Source organism: Rhamphochromis longiceps, linkage group LG7 (assembly GCF_057381845.1).
Source record: "Rhamphochromis longiceps isolate RC_006_pf linkage group LG7, R_longiceps_female_GT1.1, whole genome shotgun sequence".
NCBI lineage: Eukaryota > Metazoa > Chordata > Actinopteri > Cichliformes > Cichlidae > Rhamphochromis > Rhamphochromis longiceps.
In genome coordinates, this window is record NC_140563.1 from 10,164,851 (window position 1) to 10,185,508 (window position 20,658).

At 39.0% G+C, this 20,658-nt stretch overlaps 1 protein-coding gene across 4 annotated transcripts in view; it reads right to left on the bottom strand.

Moving 5' to 3' along the window:
* The window catches only part of LOC146664785 (voltage-dependent calcium channel subunit alpha-2/delta-1), a 78,438-nt gene that overhangs the window by 51,286 nt on the left and 6,494 nt on the right, over positions 1 to 20,658 (bottom strand). For all 4 annotated transcript variants that reach the window (XM_085412062.1, XM_085412061.1, XM_085412064.1 and 1 more), the window contains exons 2-4: positions 18,276 to 18,357; positions 17,934 to 18,050; positions 516 to 575 (exon numbers count right to left, since the gene is read on the bottom strand). In XM_085412062.1, the coding sequence (XP_085268188.1) occupies positions 516 to 575; positions 17,934 to 18,050; positions 18,276 to 18,357 (259 nt within the window). The remainder of the gene's footprint in view (positions 1 to 515; positions 576 to 17,933; positions 18,051 to 18,275; positions 18,358 to 20,658) is intronic.

Here is a 20,658-nt window from a genome sequence, read left to right on the forward strand (position 1 = left end):
AAAGCTTCAATCAAAAATGGTCATTACTGTGCCACACCCTCAAGCTCTGGGCAACAATTAAGTCACCCTTAGTTGAAATCGGCAAAGGAATGTGAACAATTACCATACAATTACCAGGCAGCCATTAATTTTTGTTTGGTTCCTGCCCTATTTTTACTTGTATGGCTGAGTCATTAGCCTTTTCTGAATTAGGAGGTAGGTTTGTTGAGCTAAATGTTTCCAGTGTCCAGACAGTTTTTCACAACCTGTTAATGTAGGTTTGCTCAGCTAATGTTATCTCAGGATAATAGTGCATGAGACAAGTCGTCTTGTTTCCCAGACAGCTAGTATTCCCAGAGTATTTTAATTAATTTAATCAAATATAAATATTTAGTGTCCCTGTATCGATATATTATCCCCATCCTAAATACAGCAGTACTATGCTGTATCATTTTTTCATCCATCCCTAATAGATAGCACATAAAAAACACATATAAACGTGGTTTTTTTTTCTGTATTTTCTCTCTCTCTGTTACCTCGAAATCATCTTTCCACTGATGCTTCATTTGAAACTCTTCAGCAGCTGTGGCCAGTTTCTGGGAAGTGAAATATGACAAAAGATTTAGGCTGGAGCAGAGCAGGGCGATATGACCAAAAATATTTATCACGATATACATTTGAAAATTTGCGATAACGATATAACTGACGATATAATTGACAGTAGACAAAATACTTTACAACTCCTGAACTTTATTAGTGCAAAAAAACCCCAAAAAACATCAATGTATTTTCACTTAAGCAGCTTTTTTAAGTGCATTAAAATTATATAAAAAAAATAACAGTGAAAATGCAAATTCCTTGCTGACAGTTTAACCAAAAGGCATTTCCAGTGGAAACTGGCCAACATATCCTCAGCATAACCATGTATAATATTCACAAAACTTAAAAAGAGGTTATACACACACAATACGGTGTTGAAGCACAGTACGTATCACTCCGCGAGGCGCCTGCCTACGATAGCCGTAATGCTCCGATAATCCACCAAGCGGTGCGGGTTTGTAGCTCAGCAAAGTTGTACTGAAACATTTGACAAATTTTCAAGTGCCGTGTACCACATAAAATCGTTTCGAGGTCAGTAAACACAACCAGAATTCATACATAAGGCACACGGGATTATAAGGGGCACTGTCGATTTTCAGAAAAATCAAAGGATTGATTTTAAGTGTGCCATATTTTCCAAAAAAACACGGTAATAATGACAGCCCACTGGCATGCTCTACCAAAAATAGTGCTTTGTTGTGTATCTGACGGATGAAAGCTAAACCAGTTCCACACCACTGAAGTTGCAGCATTTTTACAAACCAATTCTGTTCATCTGTTTCATTTAACGATCCACTTCTGCTATTCTCATTCTGCGTCGCCGCCATGTGCGTATGTAAACAAAGGCACTGCGCATGCGCGTTTTACCCATATTCTATCGCGATATTTCATTTTCCTATCGTTGCATAACATTACACTGGTATTACCGTGAACGGTATGATACAGCCCAGCCCTAGCCTGGAATATATACTGGGTATCCTTCCTTCAAAACATCTCTCTCATTTGAGAAAACCTGAGCAAAAGAGAGCACATTAGAAAACGCGGTGGAGACCACCCTAGAGACAAGAGAGAAATGATTATGATCTCACTTGCAGAGCTCAAACCACAGGGCTATCAAGGTCTTGCAGCACTCACTGTCCGCTAAAGGCCACGCCACAGAGTATCAGAATGTCAAAATGAAAAGGTTGTACTGTAAGAAAGTAGTGTGTGGGTGGGTGTGTGGCTGAATGTGTGAGCGAGTCAGAGAGTGTGAAACATAGAGCTAACTGAATAAAATAAGTTGGGTTCAGTGCAGGAAGAAATGATGGATCAGTGAATAAAGTGAAGAACAAATAAATTACCCACTGAAAAAGCTATCAATCAAAAAGGAATTATATAAAGGAATATAAATGTAATTAACCACACTTGTATTATTATATGGTGTTTACCTGACAGTGTAAAGCACCTTGAGGTGACTGCTGTTGTTATTTGGCACTATATACATGCAATTGAATTTAATTGAAAATGTAATTAATCTCACCTTTAATCTAGTCATCTCTCCTGCAATTGCACATATACGTGCTGTTTTGTTACTTCTTGCAAGTACAAACTATAATAACAATGCGTCTTCCATCTGGGAACAAACAAGTTCTGATGTGCATCCAGCGAAATAAACATCTATCCAAGATCACAAGGTTGAAATGTAATATATATGTCTTGATACTGAAAAATCTTGAGATATTACCTTCCAGTTGTGCTATACAATTCAGGTGATGCTTACATTATAATTTAGCAAAGTGTAATTTCATCTTCTGAATTCTTTTTTTTTTAATGGAAAGGAAGGCAGAACTGAGAAATGTGCTAACAAAAGGGGAAAAAATGGCTCAAAAAGGGGACAGAGTGATAGATACCTTATTTCTACATTTTTACTTTGATTTGTGGACTAATTTAACCACGAGGCCTGCATCAATTTTTAAAACATCTTGTTCCAAGTTTCATAACTAGTGCCATAGAAATGGAAAAGGTAAGAGGTTAGAACAAAAGTGCGATAAGGAATGAAAGCAAAGAGCAGGACAAAGAATCTTCCTTCACAACACCAAAGTTAAATCATGTTAGAATCAAATCTTTTTATATGATTACGAAAAACTGTTTTTATAGCTGCATCTTTGTCTGACAACCATCTGTTGGCTCGTGCAAGCATATATAACAGGCATGCTAGATGGACACATCTTTGGATGAGATGCTTATATTATTTTGAATTGGTATTTTTACGGAGTATGTTTATGTGACCCTGTGTCTGCTGTCGGCAATCGTTCCATTTTGATCAACAGTTCCATTCCTTTGGCCTCCAGTCCTGGGCTCTGTTCCAGACCTCTCTCTAGCTCCCATGCACTGGATGTCAACCGCTAAATATACACCCTGCTGCAGCTATATACACACGTACACACTGACCAACCCAAAACAGTGAAAAAAATGTGAAATGATTACAAGCATTGTGACCGATGTACATTGTACATAAAAATTGCATGTGCTAACAATGCATCAAGTGCTGAATCGTATTTACCAGTTAGTGGTAGCAAGCATCATAGTCAAACAGAGTCAGACACTGCTCCCTGCTACCACCAATCACTAAAGCGTTTAGATGTTGTCAGTGATTCCAACTGCATATCTAAATCAAAAGCTCTGTTAAAAGTTACAGTTTTTGGAGTAAAATGAAAACATGTCCAACTGGCAGTTGCACAATGCAGACAAACATGAGGTGTCTTGTTATTTATTTTAAGCATTCCCACATCGTAATGAAACCATTGCTATTTTTAAAACCATGTGTTTGGTTAGGGAAGCCTAACTCTGCAGATCGGCATGTTCTACTCTATTTTAAAATGTTAAAGTTGGCCACTTATGCTCATTTCCAGCTTCATATTTCTTGTTCTTTGAATCTTTTTGACTCTACAGTGGTGTGAAAAAGTTTTTGCCCTCTTTCTGATTGCCTGTTTTTCTATATGTTTGTCACACTTAAATGTTTCAAATGAACCAAACAAATTTAAATATTAGACTTGTAGAGGAATTGTGGCCCACTGTTTTTTGCTGAAATGTTGTAATTCAGCCACATTGGAGGGTTTTCGGGCATGAGTCTGCTTTTTAAGGTCATGCCACAGCATCTCAATCGGATTCAGGTCAAGACTTTGACCAGGACACGCCAAAGTTTTTATTTTGTTTTTCTTAAGACATTCAGAGGTGGACTTCCTGTTTTGGATCATTGTCCGGCTGTAGAACCCAAGTGTGCTTCAGCTTGAGGTCACAAACAGGTGGCCGGACATTCTCCTTCAGGATGTTTTGGTAAACAGCAGAATTCATGGTTCCATTTACCACAGCAAGTCTTAAATTTCCTGAGGCAGCAGAACAGCCCTAGACCATCACACTACAACTACCATACTTAACTGTTTACTGTTTTCAGGTGGGGGTTTTTTTAAATCCTGTCATAATGTGTTGCTTTTTGAGATCTTTTAGCCTGCTTCACTTTATAAAACAGGTTCTATTTAAGTGATTTTTTGATTCAACAGGTCTGCCAATAGTCAGGGCTGAGTGTGTTTGGTGAAACTGAGCTCAGGTTTCCAAAAAATGCAGTTTTTTGCAATTAATTCATTATTTTAATAAGAAGGGCAATTACTTTTTCAAACAGAACGAGGATAACTTTTCTCTCTTAATCAATGAAATCATCATTGTAACTTATCTTATCAAAATAAGTTTGATGATCTGAAACATTATGTGTGACAAATATGCAAAACACTAGTAAATCAAGAAGGGGCCAAACACTTTTTGACACCACTGTATGTGTCGGTCAGTGGAAGTTGATTCTAAACTGTGCCGATGCACTTGTAAAATCATCTTGAGGTCATAGATAAGTGTGACATTGGTGCCCCTGATAATGTTGCTTAGCAACAGGGAGATCCCAAAATGAGACCATCACTTATCAAAGAAACTTGACTCGGCTAAGTTTGACATAAATGCCTTCAGCAGATACGCTATGCAAAAAATAGAGCATTTTTGATCTACTGGCGAGATTTGTGAGTTGTCAAATGTCAACAGTGTAGCATCACATCAACCCAAGTGCACTAACTGAGCTTCATCAGATAAACAGAAAACCAGGCTATTGCTCATAAAATGATAAGCTTGCATAATATCAGTGCAAAAAGATACAGGAACACATAATCAAGGTAGTCTAAAAACATATGGATAGGCATTATCCATATGTTCCCTTGGGTTTCTCCTTCAGCAAAACATTGTATCAGAAATGATACATGCATATAACCAACAGCTGTTCAACTCCTGATACATCGTACATCATACTTAAGCCATTAGTGTGACATTCATGAATTATATAAGACTTTGTGTGAAAAAAACACATGTGAAAATCCCTTTTTTTGCCTGACTGTATATGAACATGCACATGCAGATACCACACATCTACACACGCTTCCTAAGAGACCAACAGGCATGTTAAAAATTCATGACAGGGCTTTGACGAGTCTCCACTACCCCCTGGGAGATATGGGGGAGGGTGAGAATGAGTGTGCGAGGAAAGATACCTAATTACCCTTCTATTTTGCTTGCATCCCTCTCTCTCTTTCTCTCTTTTTTATGTCAAACACATACAAAGGTTATCAGTCTAGCCAAAGAAAGCAACAACATAATCAAATGTGCTTTGCACTGAGGGATCTAGATTTGAAGAGGCTACTCAGTGAGTGACAGCTAAACTCTCTGAATGAGCACAACAGTTCATTAGAGCTGCTGAAAACTGCTGTCTCTGCCAATTGATTAGAAGCCACTGTTACTCCACTAAAATGCACAAATTTGCACTATAATGGATTACACTCTGCAAAACGCCCGACCTAATGGTTTTTTAGTCTCACTTTCACTAATTGTGAAAGTTGGACACCATGATGAGCTCACTCTTTCAGTTCATGACCACTGGAGACCTGAGAAGAACTATCACTCCTCTGCAATTGGCAGCAGAGCGTAGCATGGGTACCAGGAGAGTGAGAATTGGGTATATGATTCTTGGGAAGAGAAGTTGTTTTCAGACTCGTACTGATAAAAATTTTTACTGGTTAAAAGTTTAAAAGACATCTAAATATACCTAAAAACCGAGTTACATTTCATTCAACGTGGCATTGAAGTTGGGTCGTGTTCTCTGGGGGACGAGGCGGTTTAGAGATTTCAGGGAGAACAGGGGGAACAAGAGAGAGTTCTCAAGAATAATGCAGTCTATGACAAAAATGTTCAATAAAACCTACAGGCAGCGCAACTGAAGCTAGTTAGTAGTGAGCTCTATCTTTTTTCTCAGATGAACATAAAAATGACCTCATGATGACTCTAACAACTGCTGTGCAGATTAATATTCTAAGAGCCAAATAGGGCAGATACAGCTTTTAACTACTCATACTCACTGATGTATAGGATCATTGTTCTACTGCCGTTGAGAGCTGACCTGAGTGCTAGGTAGTCCTACTAGTCCCACAGAGAGATATTTCTGCCCTGCTCTCACCACTCTTAGTTGTCATTCTGCCAGGGCCGCCCAGCAGCCCACCATGCATTTAGTGAGAAAGCAGAGCACAGCTTAAAGGATAGACAGAGAAGATGAGACAGGCTCTGCTAAACCTCACAGAGCATCCCAGACACCCTGTGTATATGTGTGTGTGTGTGTGTGTGTTTATGTGTGTCTAAAGGCTCCAGACACTGAAATCAATAGGCTGTTCAGTGCACACTGCCCAACTCCCACAGACAACAAAGCAATACTTACAAGAGTAGTAACAGTCTAAATGATCATTAACACCCACATTCGCTCTTATCTTACTCTTTCTCAGTTCTGATGTGTCCAGACATCGTGTTTTTTACTTGCCATAATGAGCTCCGTCTCAAATGGCAAAAAAAGTAAAAATGGGGGAGGTGTGAAAAAAGAAATAATAGAAAAGAAAGAGATGACTCTGAAAAGGGAAGAGGGAAGGACATAATTAACGAGCAGATGTATTAGCAGAAAGGACAGTCTAGAGAGAGGAAAAAAAACAATACTCTGACTCAGCATGATCACTGCCTTCAAAGTAAACTCATTAAAACAAAGCTCATCAGAATGAACACTGGAATGAGGAAAACATATAGCTGGGTGGCTTATGGATGATTTACTGAGCAACGGGATGGTTTCCGTGTTTGGAAAAGGACAAACAAAAACACCTTCATCCGTGTCTAATAAATAAATACTTTACATATATGCAGGAATATACATAAAGGAGAACAAAAAGAGTAAGAAAATAAATGAATTCATATCATGGCAAGACATGGAGAGCAGGGCAAAGGACAGACAGACAGGACAGTAGTAGTTTAAAATGAAAGCTGCATGGAGAAAGAAGAGACAGATGGCAGAAGAATAGAGTGAGTGATAAAGCAGTGAGAGATGTCAGAGGAGATAGCTAAAAGGTTGATTTTAAATATCAGTTTGACAGAGAACTGTGACAAAAGGCCAGGATTTGAACAAAGAGGAGACAGCACTGGGTGTACTGGAACAGAGAGTTGACAGAAAAGGTGGGAGGGATGGAAGTATCCACAGAGAAGAAGGTGAGATAGTAAAAGGAGGAAGAAAGCATGAGACAGAGTGACAGACCTGAGGTATCTGCAGCTGCGAGAACCCATGGGAGAGCCTTGCTGATAGGAACAGTAAATGTACACCTGCTCCCCATTCCATTTAGTATTTTGGCTTTTTTGTTGTCATGCATGTATCTCAGAGATCTATTGCTAAGTGTAGCTATATCCCCTATGTGGACACCATGGATGGATAATTGGTATTAATATACTTCTTTCCAGTACACTTGGAGAATGCCATGTTCTTGTAGTATATCAGCTGTGTTCAAAGATATGCAGTCACAACTGTTTGGACGGTCCCCCTGAAAGCCTCTCGTACAACCTCAAATTGTTATTATGATTTACAAACACTCTGATCTAAAGAAACCTTGCATGCTTACCACTTCACAACAAGAATGGCTCTCTTCCACAGTGTGTACTTTGTCCTGTCTCTCTCCCCTCACCCCTAACCAATCATGGCAGATGGCTTCTACCTGAAGTCTAAAAGGGAGTTTTTCTTTCCCACTGTCACCAATCAAAAACTCCTATTGGGTGTCTAATTGTTGGGGTTTTCTCTCTGTTATTGCATGTGCTTTATCTTATAATATAGAATTTCTGACACGGAGAGACTGTAGATTTAGGTGTGCTTACTGTATGCTTACTATTAGGGATGGGTACTGGTATCCAGTGCCATTATGGCACCGGTTCTGACATAAACGGTAGTAACCAGACCAAAAAGCAGCGCACATTTCGGTGCTTTATTTCGGTGCTTTTTCTTCCTGATATGTCATACACTTTAGATTCTAGCCAATCATTTTACGTTTCCAAGGATAGTAGGCGGGCCCAGGTATGTAGGTTGTTTTAGAGCAGAGCTACAGATTAAAAATGCCCAAGGCGAAGTGGTCAAAACTCTGGCTGTACTTCACAGCAAAAGATGCAAACTCAGCAGCCTGCAACAAGTGCTTTAAGGTGATACTGTGCAAAGGAGGTAACACCTCGAATCTGATAAAACACCTGGCGACATATAGCATTTTGTTAAAAGCCGAGAAATGCGCCGTATTTGATAGCTTGTTGCGAGACCTCACACCATGCACATCTACTGCAGGTGGGTTGCCTGTTATTGGACCCGGAGTTAGCAACATCCCCCAAAAACCCGAAGAGGAGAGTCCTGGCCCCTTGCCCTGCCAGTGTAGCAGAAATGATGAGGGATGATGATGGCAGCAGCAGCAGCTTCTCTGCATGAGTAGCTTAATGTTGTTCGTGTGTAATTTACGTTGAGTACGCTAACCGCGTTATTACATTAATGCATGTAAGGTGAACTAGCAAACACCATCGTAGTTACATGCGGCTGTCTTCTTGTTTGATGGCAGATGCTCCCTTCACCCTGGCAAAAAAGGCTAAAATGACCAAAGAAAAAGTGGAAAACAGTTAAACATTTTTGGACAAAGTTTGTGTTTTTTCCATTGTTTAAGCACTGCTTCCAGCCAAGACTGATACCATAAATCCCCTATAGCTGCAGAAAAGGCTAACGTTGTTATCTTTTTATAAGAAAAACAGCTGAACATGAGAGGTTTTTGGACCAATTTTGTGTTCTCCATTCTTTTAGCACCGGTTTGAGCACCGTTTAAGCACCGGCACCGTTTCAGAAGTACCGGTTTGGTACTGGTATCGGATAAAACCTAAACGATACCCATCCCTACTTACCGTTAAGATCTATACATATATATATATATACCTATTATTTACTTATCAATTTTGTCAATCATGAGTACAATGCTTACCATACTGTTACAAAAAGATTATTAAGATTAGATTATTAATGTTCATTTAATTAAAACTTGAGCTTTTATATCTTCTGGTTTTATGAACGTTTTCTATTCAAATCAGAGAAAACCTTATGTCCAAAACTATGGCACAAGCATACAGAACACCATAATATGTAGGAAAATATACATCATTGTCCTTTATACACCACTATCATATGTGGTGATAACTGCAGTATTTAATTTTTTCATGTTTCAAATCTACATTAAACAAATCTTAGTATTAAAAAAACATTTATTTCATTTTTTTTCTACTCTTTGCAATTTTCTGACTGCTCAGTTTATCTCTGCTTGTTTCCCGAGGAAAAACAATGATAAGGATTTACTATCCTTGGTTAGACTGATTCATTTTATTATTACGAAATATTATTATTTCACTGTCTATTGGTTAATTATAATTAGATTACAGACAATATATAACAATCTGTAAAAGAATTAACATGTGCGAAGGAAGCATAGATATACTGTTTGGTAGTAATCGCAGCTGAGAGCAGAACGGCAGAGAGACACTCATGCTAGTGTAAGAGCTGATCCTAATTACCTTGTTTCATCTCAATTATTGCAATAATTACAAAGTATGGAAATGCTGATTCTGAAAAATGCTACATGCCACATTTAATTGGCATTGATCAGTGTTAATTTTGAAGGAACAGTATCTTTAGACCACAAAAGGCTTTAATACATTTTGTAATCCACTAACACAGTTTGGATTTCATCTTGATTAGCGTATTAGGCTATTGTCCCTGGCCTACTAGAAGTCTAGTTAGAATTTCCTATTTGCAGTCCTCCCCCCCTTCTCTTTTCATTATCACACAAACAATAAATATAAATGTATGCTCACAGAAAAAGACACACACATACACACACACACACACACAAAAACACCGTTTACCTGCTTAATACAGTATGATCAGCGCACAGTTGTGATGGGATGTAGAGTAACATCTGTTCTGGAGACTAGAATATCTCTGATCGTGTCATAGCTACTACTCATTGCTGTACACTGGTACACAGACACACACACACACACACACACACACACACACACACACACACACACACACACACACACACACACACACATAAATGCGTCTTCTGCTCATTATTCTAACATTGTGACAGCAGGCAGCAGATTAATAAAAATATGGTCCAACACCTGGGGTACAAAGACTCCATTAAAGAGATCTACAAATACCACATTAAACACTTAACACACATCTCTAAACAGAGGGAACTGGATAACTGAACTTTGCAGCATTACCCTGGAAATCTTGAGAATGACACTTTTATAGATATGACTATGATTTTTTTTCATTATTGATATGATTGTAATCTAAATGTTTTCATTACCATATCATGCTTACATTATAGGGAAATGTCTGAAAGACAGCTGGGACATTTCTTTCCCCCGTATATGCTTAATACGTAAAATATATAAATATGTATAAATATATAAAAATAGCACTCCAATGTTATGATATTGTGTTGTTTGTCTTGAACCATACTTTGCATTTGTTTCCCTCTTTTAAGTGAAGTAATCACTGAAAAATGGTAAATGGCTTGTATAGCGCTTTACTTAGTCCCTAAGGACCCCAAAGTGCTTTACACTACATTCAGTCATTCACCCATTCACACACACATTCACACACTGGTGATGGCAAGCTACACTGTAGCCACAGCTGACCTGGGGCGCACTGACAGAGGCGAGGCGACCGGACACTGGAGCCACTGGGCCCTCTGACCACCACCAGCAGGCAACTGGTGAAGTGTCTTGCCCAAGGACAGAACGACCCAGACTGTCAGAGCTGGAGCTCAAACCGGCAACCTTCCGATTACAAGACGAACTGCCAACTCTTGCACAATCCAGATTTACCTAATACCACGTTTTTGGTAGTGGAGACTACCTGAAAAATATAATATTTTTACCACTTTACTGTTTATTCTATGTCTACTATAGATAAAGTTACAGAATGTCAAAGTAGTCAATGAGTCATTGATTTGCTTGTATTTTGGTCAGTCTGACAGTCAAATAACCAAGACAAAAACTTTGTACCAGCTAGCATATCCAACAAGGTATATAATTAAAGACAGTGGGCTAATCGTGTTAGGAAATTCTAACAGCAAAGTTTTAATCAATGTATTAGATCACATCGACTGGGCCTCAAAATCAGGATTTTCTTTTTCTTTTTTATTAAGATGAGTTTTACACATAAGCTGCTAGTTAGCAGCTAGCTAACACTGGTAAAAAAAACAAGTGAACACTTGATCATTTCAGTGTAACACAAACTCAGTTAAAATTCAGAGATCTTTTTAAAATCTTTCCAGTTGGAAAGCATAAAACCATTGTGAATTAATCTGATGCAGAGTGACAACAGTTGCACTGCAAAGACAACAACAAGACAGCCCCAAAAGTGGAATGGTTTTGCAGGTGGTGGTCACAGACATGACTGATTCTTCCTCTGGTTTGTTTCTTATCTTTCTCTTCATGAGCGGAGGTTCACACTGAGCACATGTCACAGGCATGAAAGAGTCTGGAGATGTGGTGGCAAACGTTGCAATGCCTGCACTATCATCTGCAAAAGCAACTGCGACCAGTGGTGGACCTACAAGCTTTAATATTATCTAGCATGCCAATCGAGCTGCATGAGCACAGGTCCCATTAAAGGATGCTGGCTCCTCATACCACCTTCAATGAGTCTGATTTTGACAGTTTGGTCAGAAACATGCACATGAGTAGCCTACTAGAGCTCACATTGTAGGGCTTGACAGTGCTCCTTCTGTTCCTTCTTGTTATTTCTATTTCATTTAGCCTTAAAAGGCCAGCAAGTAGTGTATGTGCCACAAACTGTGGCTTTTTGATTTTCTTGTATCCGTCTGTAGACTGCATTAAATCGAAATAATAAAATAAATATTTAAAAAATTAAGTATTTTATCAACTTACTGCTAAATGCTATTCTGTAAGAGAGTTCCATGATCATGTTGCCAACATTGTAAAATTAAGATTATTTAGCAAAGACACATTAATCTGCAAATATCCATGTACCAACACACCCCATTTTACAGCGCAGAGTCTCACACACCACCACCTGTGTCCTGTAGACTTTCTTTCCTTTTTTGTGTGCTGCAGGCTGAGGGATTACTCTAAGTAATGCTGTGGAGTGGCTCATTAGTCACTGGATAGAGCCCTTCACCTCAGGAGAAAAGAGGAATTGTGCAGACACACACATACAGTACTGTAGACATACACATTTACCCCATGCAGACTGTTCAAGTAAAAACAAATAACTGCGGCTGATATGTGGTTTCTGGATGTAGGGAACAACCCATTCAAAGAGCAAGTGTCTAAAAATATGCTAGTATATTATTTAGAGTGATAACTCAGCCTGCAACACCAAAACTCAACATCTGCTTTATGTTACATTCAGTTCAAGTGATGTTATCAATGAAGCAAACCTCAAATGGACGTCCAAAAAAAACTGTGGGACCCCACACAATCACAGGGCACTTGTGTGGGCAGTAGGTATACTAAAGAGGGAGTTTGATGTGTGAGCATGCATCAGTGTCTTTCTTCAGTGTTTATTTAGTTTATCTTTTGTAGCACAAGTTTAGCTGTATCAATAATTGAGCCTTTAATTACAGTGTACTTAGGCATTCAGGGAAACAGATAACAAGCTGAATATGTAGGAAGGAGAGATGTGTTGTGAATCAACTCATCTCTCCAAGATGTGTTGACTCAAGCCAGGAGAGTCTCACACAGTTTTGCCGAGTGGTCAAGCGTATTTGACATCAAGATTTTCATTATGATATCACCCTAAGCAGAATTATTTACTCTAATGACCCTTTCACAGCTTCATACTGTTTTTTATGAAGGTGTGATAGCCATTTATTCAGCGTAAGAGGCAAGAATTTTCTTGGTTGAGATAAATCCATTATAATGGAAATCTGTTTAAGCATATGGACTATGCTCTCTGTATTATAATAATAATAATAAAAGTAACAAGAATAAAAATAAGATGGAAATCAACAGTAAGTGGTCTGAATTTAAAGATACAAATATGCATTCATTAGAATTTATTATAAATTTATAGAGGAGTTTTTGGTACTTTGGCCATTTGGCTCATGCGTGTGTAGGTGGCTACATTTCAGTGCCTAAGCTCTATCAAACAACTGTCTGCCAATATCCCCTATTGAGTTTTTTATGTAGCAAATGATGTATAGTGGGTGGATCAGTGAGTGGGCAGGTGGACAGTCCAAATGGTGAATGTTTCCATGTTTAAATGTGTGAGTGTTCCCCACTGGGCTTCGAGCCACAGTATCCATTGTAAAACCTTTGATAAAGTGATCTCTCCTAGCAGTGTGCAGCCAAGTACATATTAATAATGCATGCTACATTCTGCCTCACACTTATTTATGAAAGCATGAATAGGCACACATAAATGGACACTTATTTCACACACCTGTGGCTAGGTAAGCTGCAGCCTTTGGAAGGTCATCCATCACACGGAGTTAGATATCAGATAAAGAGAGACAGACAAGACACAAGAAAGAGAAAGACGAAAGCCAACGGGAGGATGCAAGTTTGAAAGCACTTGTCAAGTAAGTGAAAATGGCTTGAGTGCCTTGGGCAATCTCCAATTATATTGACATTGCGAGTCACTTCCAACCTCATATCAAAAGCACTGAGCAAAAAAGGAAGTCCCAGTTGCAATGAAGATTCGCTTCCTGCATTTTGCCTAATAAAGTTTAGAGCAAAAAGCCCTCCTTTGACTTAGAAGATTGGTCAGCAAAAATCTCAAAGCACAACTGAAATCTAGTGGGACAGTTTGCTTCCTGTATACTATCTTCTGGTTTGAGTTTGCTGGTGTTTATTCTCACTCCTACTGTATGCGGTCTGCAAGTATTAGAAAGACTATACCCAAAAGGGAAACCAATCGCACTATTCGCTAAAAGCCTTCTTTATTTCCTCAGCTGCTCTCACTATGATCCTTTGCTCACTGTCTATCTGTCCATCAATCCACATAGCCATTATTTTCATGTGGACCTGCCTCTTTCCCAGCATGCATTTATCATTTATCTTCTCATCTATACATCTCATGACAGAGAATCCAATATCAGTGTGCCTTGAGGTTACTCATAAAAGAAGATGAGGCATAATAAAGAGTGAGACGTGATCGATGTGTGGAGGTTGGATCAACTGTCAACATAAAGTTGACGTCCCACCCACCACCTACCCTTATGAACTTTTCACATAGAAAATACACCGTAACATTGCCCAGTATTGCAGCCATTTCTCTCTTCTACTGCTTTTCCATGCAGTAGAGCCAATATTCACTTTGCTGCTGATGCAAATTGTGGCACCAGCACTCGGAAAATTGATAAGAACATGAGTGGCTTTACTTAACAAACAAAAGACAGACACTTGGCAGGACACATGTTTATGGACATTCATAAACACTCCCTTTCCATTACTAATTAGACAACAACTGCAAGGCCTTAAAAAGGCAATTTGCTATTCAGACTCCTAGTGGAGATGAGAATCTCTGCCCTAAAAAAGAAAGAAAGAAATTGGGGGGGAGAACATCCCGAGGGTCGAGGCTCTCATTATCACATTCAGTCCAAAAGAAGAAAGATCTCAGTCCGTGCTTTCTACTCTTTTAAGTATATGCTTCACCCACTGTTCCTTTAGCATACAGCATCTATCCTCTACTATGGAGCCAAATTAGATTTATAAATCGTCACACACACATACCTTTATAACAGAAACATTAGTTGGCTATAAAATGTCCATCAAAAGTAATACGCACTCCTCAGGTTTAGACTGTGATAACATACAGACTAGGGGTGCAACGATATTCGTATCGATATTGAACCGTTCGATACAGTGCTTTCGGTTCGGTACGCATATGTATCGAACAATACAACATTTGTAATTTATTTTATCAATTTTCCTTCTGACGATGCTGTCTGTGTTGAGCGCTCAGTGAATCTGTGTTCGACTACTCCGCCTAGGCTGCACTGCCGAGCGCAGATCCACTGAGCGCTCAACACAGACAGCATAGTCAGAAGGAAGAGCGCAGGGCAAGCTAGCGAGACAGAAGTTAAGCTCTCCTTGCAACATGGCAAATTGAACCTCATTCAGATCTGGCGTTTGGAATTATTTTGGTTTTCATGTGACGCATGACCCTGAAGGTAAGCGAGTCATGGACTAAAGTAAAACAGTATGTTGGATGTGCCATGCAATGCTCAATTACATTGGTGTGAACTAGTGTGTTAGCGCAGTTAGCTCGTTAACGTGTTGGCCGTCTAGCCCCATGCACGGAGCGATCGGCGGTAGCTCGTTAACGGAGATTTGCCGTGTTGTGGCGTTAAGGTCATTTCAACGAGATTAACCTGAAAGCACTAGTGGGAACACAACGAATATGACTGCACATTTACGCCGACATCATCCTAGTGCAAAGACAAGTGGAAGCAGACAAAAAAAAGCAAGCATGCTACTAACTTTAGCCGAGTCATTTAGACAGCTGTTAGCACATGATTCTCCTTATGCTGCTGAGAATATAGCCCAGAAGAAGCGGATAGTATAGCTTTTATTTTGGAAAGAGACATTTCTCTGTAATAAACTCTCTTTTCCAAAGATGAGTGATTCCTCAATCAGATACAGGGCTTGCAATATCGCTAGCCCGACGTCCCGGAGCTAGCGATTTTTTCATCAGCGATCTCTTCCCTGCCCGTCGGGCTATTGTAGGAAAAATATATGTCAATGCTTTTGCATTCTTTCAGAAATGTAGCTGGGTAATTATGTCATTGGTATCGGTGAGCCACTGTCAATATGTGACATATTGAAGTCGCGTTTGAATTTGCGCTTGTTTTTTTGCTTTCACTTTGCAATCGTGCGAACTGTGTATAGAGAGCGACAGCACTGATCTGTGAGTGATGATAATTTGTGCACCAATTCCTCTGACATCGTCTTATTAATCGTTAGCTTACTATGCAAACATGACAAGTGAAATCTCCCGCAGCAAGCTTAAACATGTGAGAGGTTGATCGCGCAGAGAATCGCTGAGCTTATGTGAGTGCATGTGTAAAAGCATTTCAGTTCTGCTGAGCCAAATAAGACAGGTCAGGGTGAAGAAGTGACAGCCAAAGAAAAGCTTACCACAAAACGGAGAAGTTATGACAAATCAGACAATAAGGCAAAAAGAAAGTGCAGCTTTATGGTTTCATGGACAAAATAATTTCTGTGGCTGCGATATGATGAGCTAAATAACCAGGGCTGCACATAAGTGGTCCGCAGGTGCGCATTCGCTGTCAAAATAAAAAACACGCACAAGGGTTAGGGTTAAATTTAAAAACTGTACTTTTGAGTTAAAATATATATTTATAATTTTAATAAATGACAAATTAAAAATGCATGAACATTTTTTTGTATCGAAAAAATATCGAACCGTGACACCAAAGTATCGAACCGAACCGAACCGTGAATTTTGTGTATCGTTGCACCCCTAATACAGACCTCCTAAAGGTTGTTCTGAACAACTGTTGGGTAGTTGTGTACTTTAAAACAACTAGAAGATCCTGTTACTAAACCACTCTAAAAATGTTTTGAATGATACTCTATTTAAAGGCTTTGGACTTCAACCAAATAAAAAACAACCACATTTGGAAAACTAAGCCAGAAAAATATGCAAACAAATAGATAATGCGCAGATGGTGGTGTTAATGCAGAATTATGTGTTACGTTTTGGGCAATAACTTGTGAATTACTCAACTTAACTATTCATGCTTTACACAATAATGCTGTTACAGTTATATGTTGTGTCCTACTTAAGGAAAAGCAATCATTCAGTTTGGCATAAAAATATAGTTTCTCCCCATTTACAACTGCTGTGCTGGTAGGTGTGATTGTTGGATATTCAACTAAACTTCGTTTTACTGTATGTGGATGTAGATCAATGTATGTGAAGATTTAAATCTCCAGTCAGATGCATACAGTATATGCATCAATAAACATAATTCAGCTACCTTTATTAAATTTGTATGCTATATAGAGACTGAATTTTCTTTAACTTTTTTGTTGCCTTTAATAACACATGATCATGACTTTGCAAGTTTGTCTGTGACAGATGCAGCTCAGAAAACAGAAGGCTTTTGTATCTCATTGCTTTTAGTTTTGGGACTGTCACAAAATCTACACATAGCACAGGGTGTCGTGCTTGTTCAAGACAAATCAAACATAAAAACAACTTTTTGTCTTTTGCCCTTCTTCCCCGTCCCTCTTCTCAGCTGTTTCTCTTTCCCTCTTTCTTTCTCCCCTTCTTTCCCCCAGTCAAGTCTGTCCCGTATTCAGTAAGTGAAAATAAAATAAACAATAAAAGGTGAATCAAATGGACCATTACGGCAAGGCTGGGATGGTCAGTTTGGTAAAGTAAATCCGTTGGGCATCTTTCTTTGCCTTTAGACAACAATTCTGATGGCAAAAGAGCCAAACGGGACAGGCCAAAAAAAAAAAAAAAACCAAAAAAAAAAAAAAAACATAAAAACAACTTAAATTTTTATCATCTTTTTCAAATTGCTTTTATCCGTGTTGGCAGTTTTCATCCCTGGTCTGCAATGAATTAAATGTACCCAAAGTGAATTCCTGATGTGATTTTCACTTGAATGACAAATCGGTTCATCTGCTGTTATTTGTATTGTATTACTTTTACAATGACTAAATACCACAAACATCCCTGTGTCACCAAAACCTAATGTGCTCCAGTTTATCTTTAGGTTTTTACAATCACACTCTGATTATTTAATATCCATGGTGGAGTCTTAGAGAAGAACAGATGGAAAACTGGTCGCTGTCATGGCACTTGAAGAGTTTGTCCTGTGCAGCATCAAAAGCTACAAACAAATTGCAAACTGACAGTTGGTTCCTTTGAGAGGAGTGAATTTTACCTCCAAGGCAGCAGACCTCTTGTGTAGCAGCTGCTCTATGTTCCTGGCTGCTCTGGCCACTAGCTCCTCCGCATCGTTTTGCTCCACAGTGTAGAGGTGCTGGTTACTCAGAAAAATCTACATGGAGAAAGACAAATGTAATTGCTGTTTTAATACAAAAAAGACTTTTTGTACACACATTCATTTGTTTAAATTATTGTTAAAACTAAATATAATTTTCACAGGAAATTAAGAGTTTAAACATTTAGGGGAAAATATACAAGGGGTTGACTTAAATTTTAAGAAAGGAATAGGATTATGCTCAGATTTTATGCATGTCTGTGTATATTCCGGTGTTTATACCTGAGTGAGGCTCTTCCCAGCTGCGGCTGTGTCTGCCAGGGTAACAAGCTCTTTCTGCATCTGATCAACCCATTCTTTAATCCTATGGGGCAAAGAAATGCACACAACCAATCCTGTAGCTCAGATATAACCAGTTTAGAAGAGACGTTGCATGCATTTCAGTTAAACTGTCTTTCAATCTACCGTATATCAATCATCTGAAAAGACCAACCAAGTCACTTGATGCAAAAACAAACAAGGTCAAAGAGAATCACTCTTGTGGGTCGGGCAAAATGTCAACCAATCAAACCCAGATCACCAGAAACAAACACAATGTCATCTAATAAAGCTTGTGTCACTGCATGTCAACTAATACAATTGCTTTCAGAGAGTTCAAACATGAAGTCAACCAATCAGATAAGTGCCAGCTATTGTTGTGACTAGTGACAGTGATGTGAGTGGACAGGCAGGAGGTGGGCGGTAGCTAAGACCAACATGCTTTTCTATAACTCAAAGAGCTTTAATCATTTCCAGCCTGCTGGTGCCATTGATGTACGAATAATAGCAACCAAACAACAGACTCAATGATGGTACCCATTCGCTTGAGTGAAAATTGCTCACCTGATGCTTGCCTTTTATTTTTATTTATTTATTTTCTGTGTCGTCGTGGTACATCAGTCACTGTGCCACACACTGGTTTATACCTTAGTCTCATCCTCCTCCATTACTCACTATGTACCACTTGAACAAAGTGGCCATGGATGATCACTGGGAAGAGTAGAACCTAAGACATTATGCATGATATGAGACAGTGGCTTGTTAGGATAATCACATGTTGTCAGGTGATGTGAAGTTGTAATGAATGAATGAATTTGCTGATAGTAAATTATCCTTAATACTGTTCAGAATATCATCAGGTATATTGAAAATGAGTAGGTGTAAGTGTAACCCAGATATTAAATAAGAAAATGTAACCTGTGCATTGATTCTAATAACAGACCTCACTGAGAACCTCTACAGAGTCTGACCTTGGTATGTGTGGGTGTGTGTGTATGTGTGTGTCGTGCAGGGTAGGGGTGAAAGTGACACACAGGAGCCACCAGTCTATGAATGTCTGACTTTTTTTGATAAAAAGTATGATTTAATAAAAAGAAGTTGTATTAAAAAATGATTGACAAACACAGTTTTTAAAAGAAAGTAAAAGAAAGTATTCCTCTGTATTTGAATTAAAAAGGGATTATGTTACAACAAATGTTCATTTGAGAATCTGCTAAAAACAAATCTAACTGAAGTAGAATTACATAAACTGAATGAAACATGAAGTGAATTATATCCATATGTGACTGAATGTTTAAATGTGATGGGGTTTCTGTGTTAACAATGACATGAAATGTAATGAAGTGATTTTAAAATTTAAACTTTAAACTTTGCGTTAAATCACGTAAGTCAGATAGATAAATAGAGATAGATAAGATGTGGGTGGACATCAGGTGATTAGATGTTAATGCTGGGCCCACGTCCTCATTTTAAGTTTGACAGCGTTTTAGTAGGTAAAGGTGAAAGCTTGGACATGAATTGAGCTGCGGTGTGGGGAAGGCCTCGAAGGGGACTGGCGGCAGCGCCCGGGCCTGGCAGATCCCCACGTAGTAAATAGGAGTGAAGAAGTTAAAGAATTGAGAACAACGAGGGAGGGAGGGTGGGGCACGTAAACGAGAATGAACAGCTTGCAGAACTGGGGGAACCTATATAGATGACAACCGGAAGGAGTGTGCTTGGAGGCGTGGTCCTGCTCCTGAAATTCCGATACATAATCTCCAATAATGTGACTGGATGTCCCCAGTTAGAGGTCGTCTCAGAAGATGTGACATCCAGTAAGAGAGGGGAGAAAGGGTGAACGTGAAAAGTTAAGTGAAGAAGAGATATAGGGTTCTTCCCCTTTGTCTTCTGTGAGATGAGCAGCTCAGAAGATTGGACCTGAGATGTTCACAGTTGAAAATTACAGCAGAGACGCTAGAGGGACTGACCCAGCCCGACCTGTGGACCAGCAAAATGGTTGTATATTTTTGGCTTTCCTCTCTGCTCAGTGTGTGTGTGTGTGTGTGTGTGTGTGTGTGTGTGTGTGTGTGTGTGTGTGTGTGTGCGCGTGTGTACAACATACTTCCACTAAATTCCCAAGGGATACTCATTTCCTGTTGGGTGATTATCATCAACTCAGAACACGGGGATAAGTGCATCTTTAGGCCTGGTTGTGCTCACCCTTTCTCCAACCTCTCCTCACGGAAGATAAGAATAAAATCAGCATTAGCTCAGAGTCAGTTAATAAGATAATTATAGTTCAGGTGATTTGATTGTTGTTTTGTGATTATTACTATTTGATTTTGCTTTGCTCCTGCTAAATTGCTTT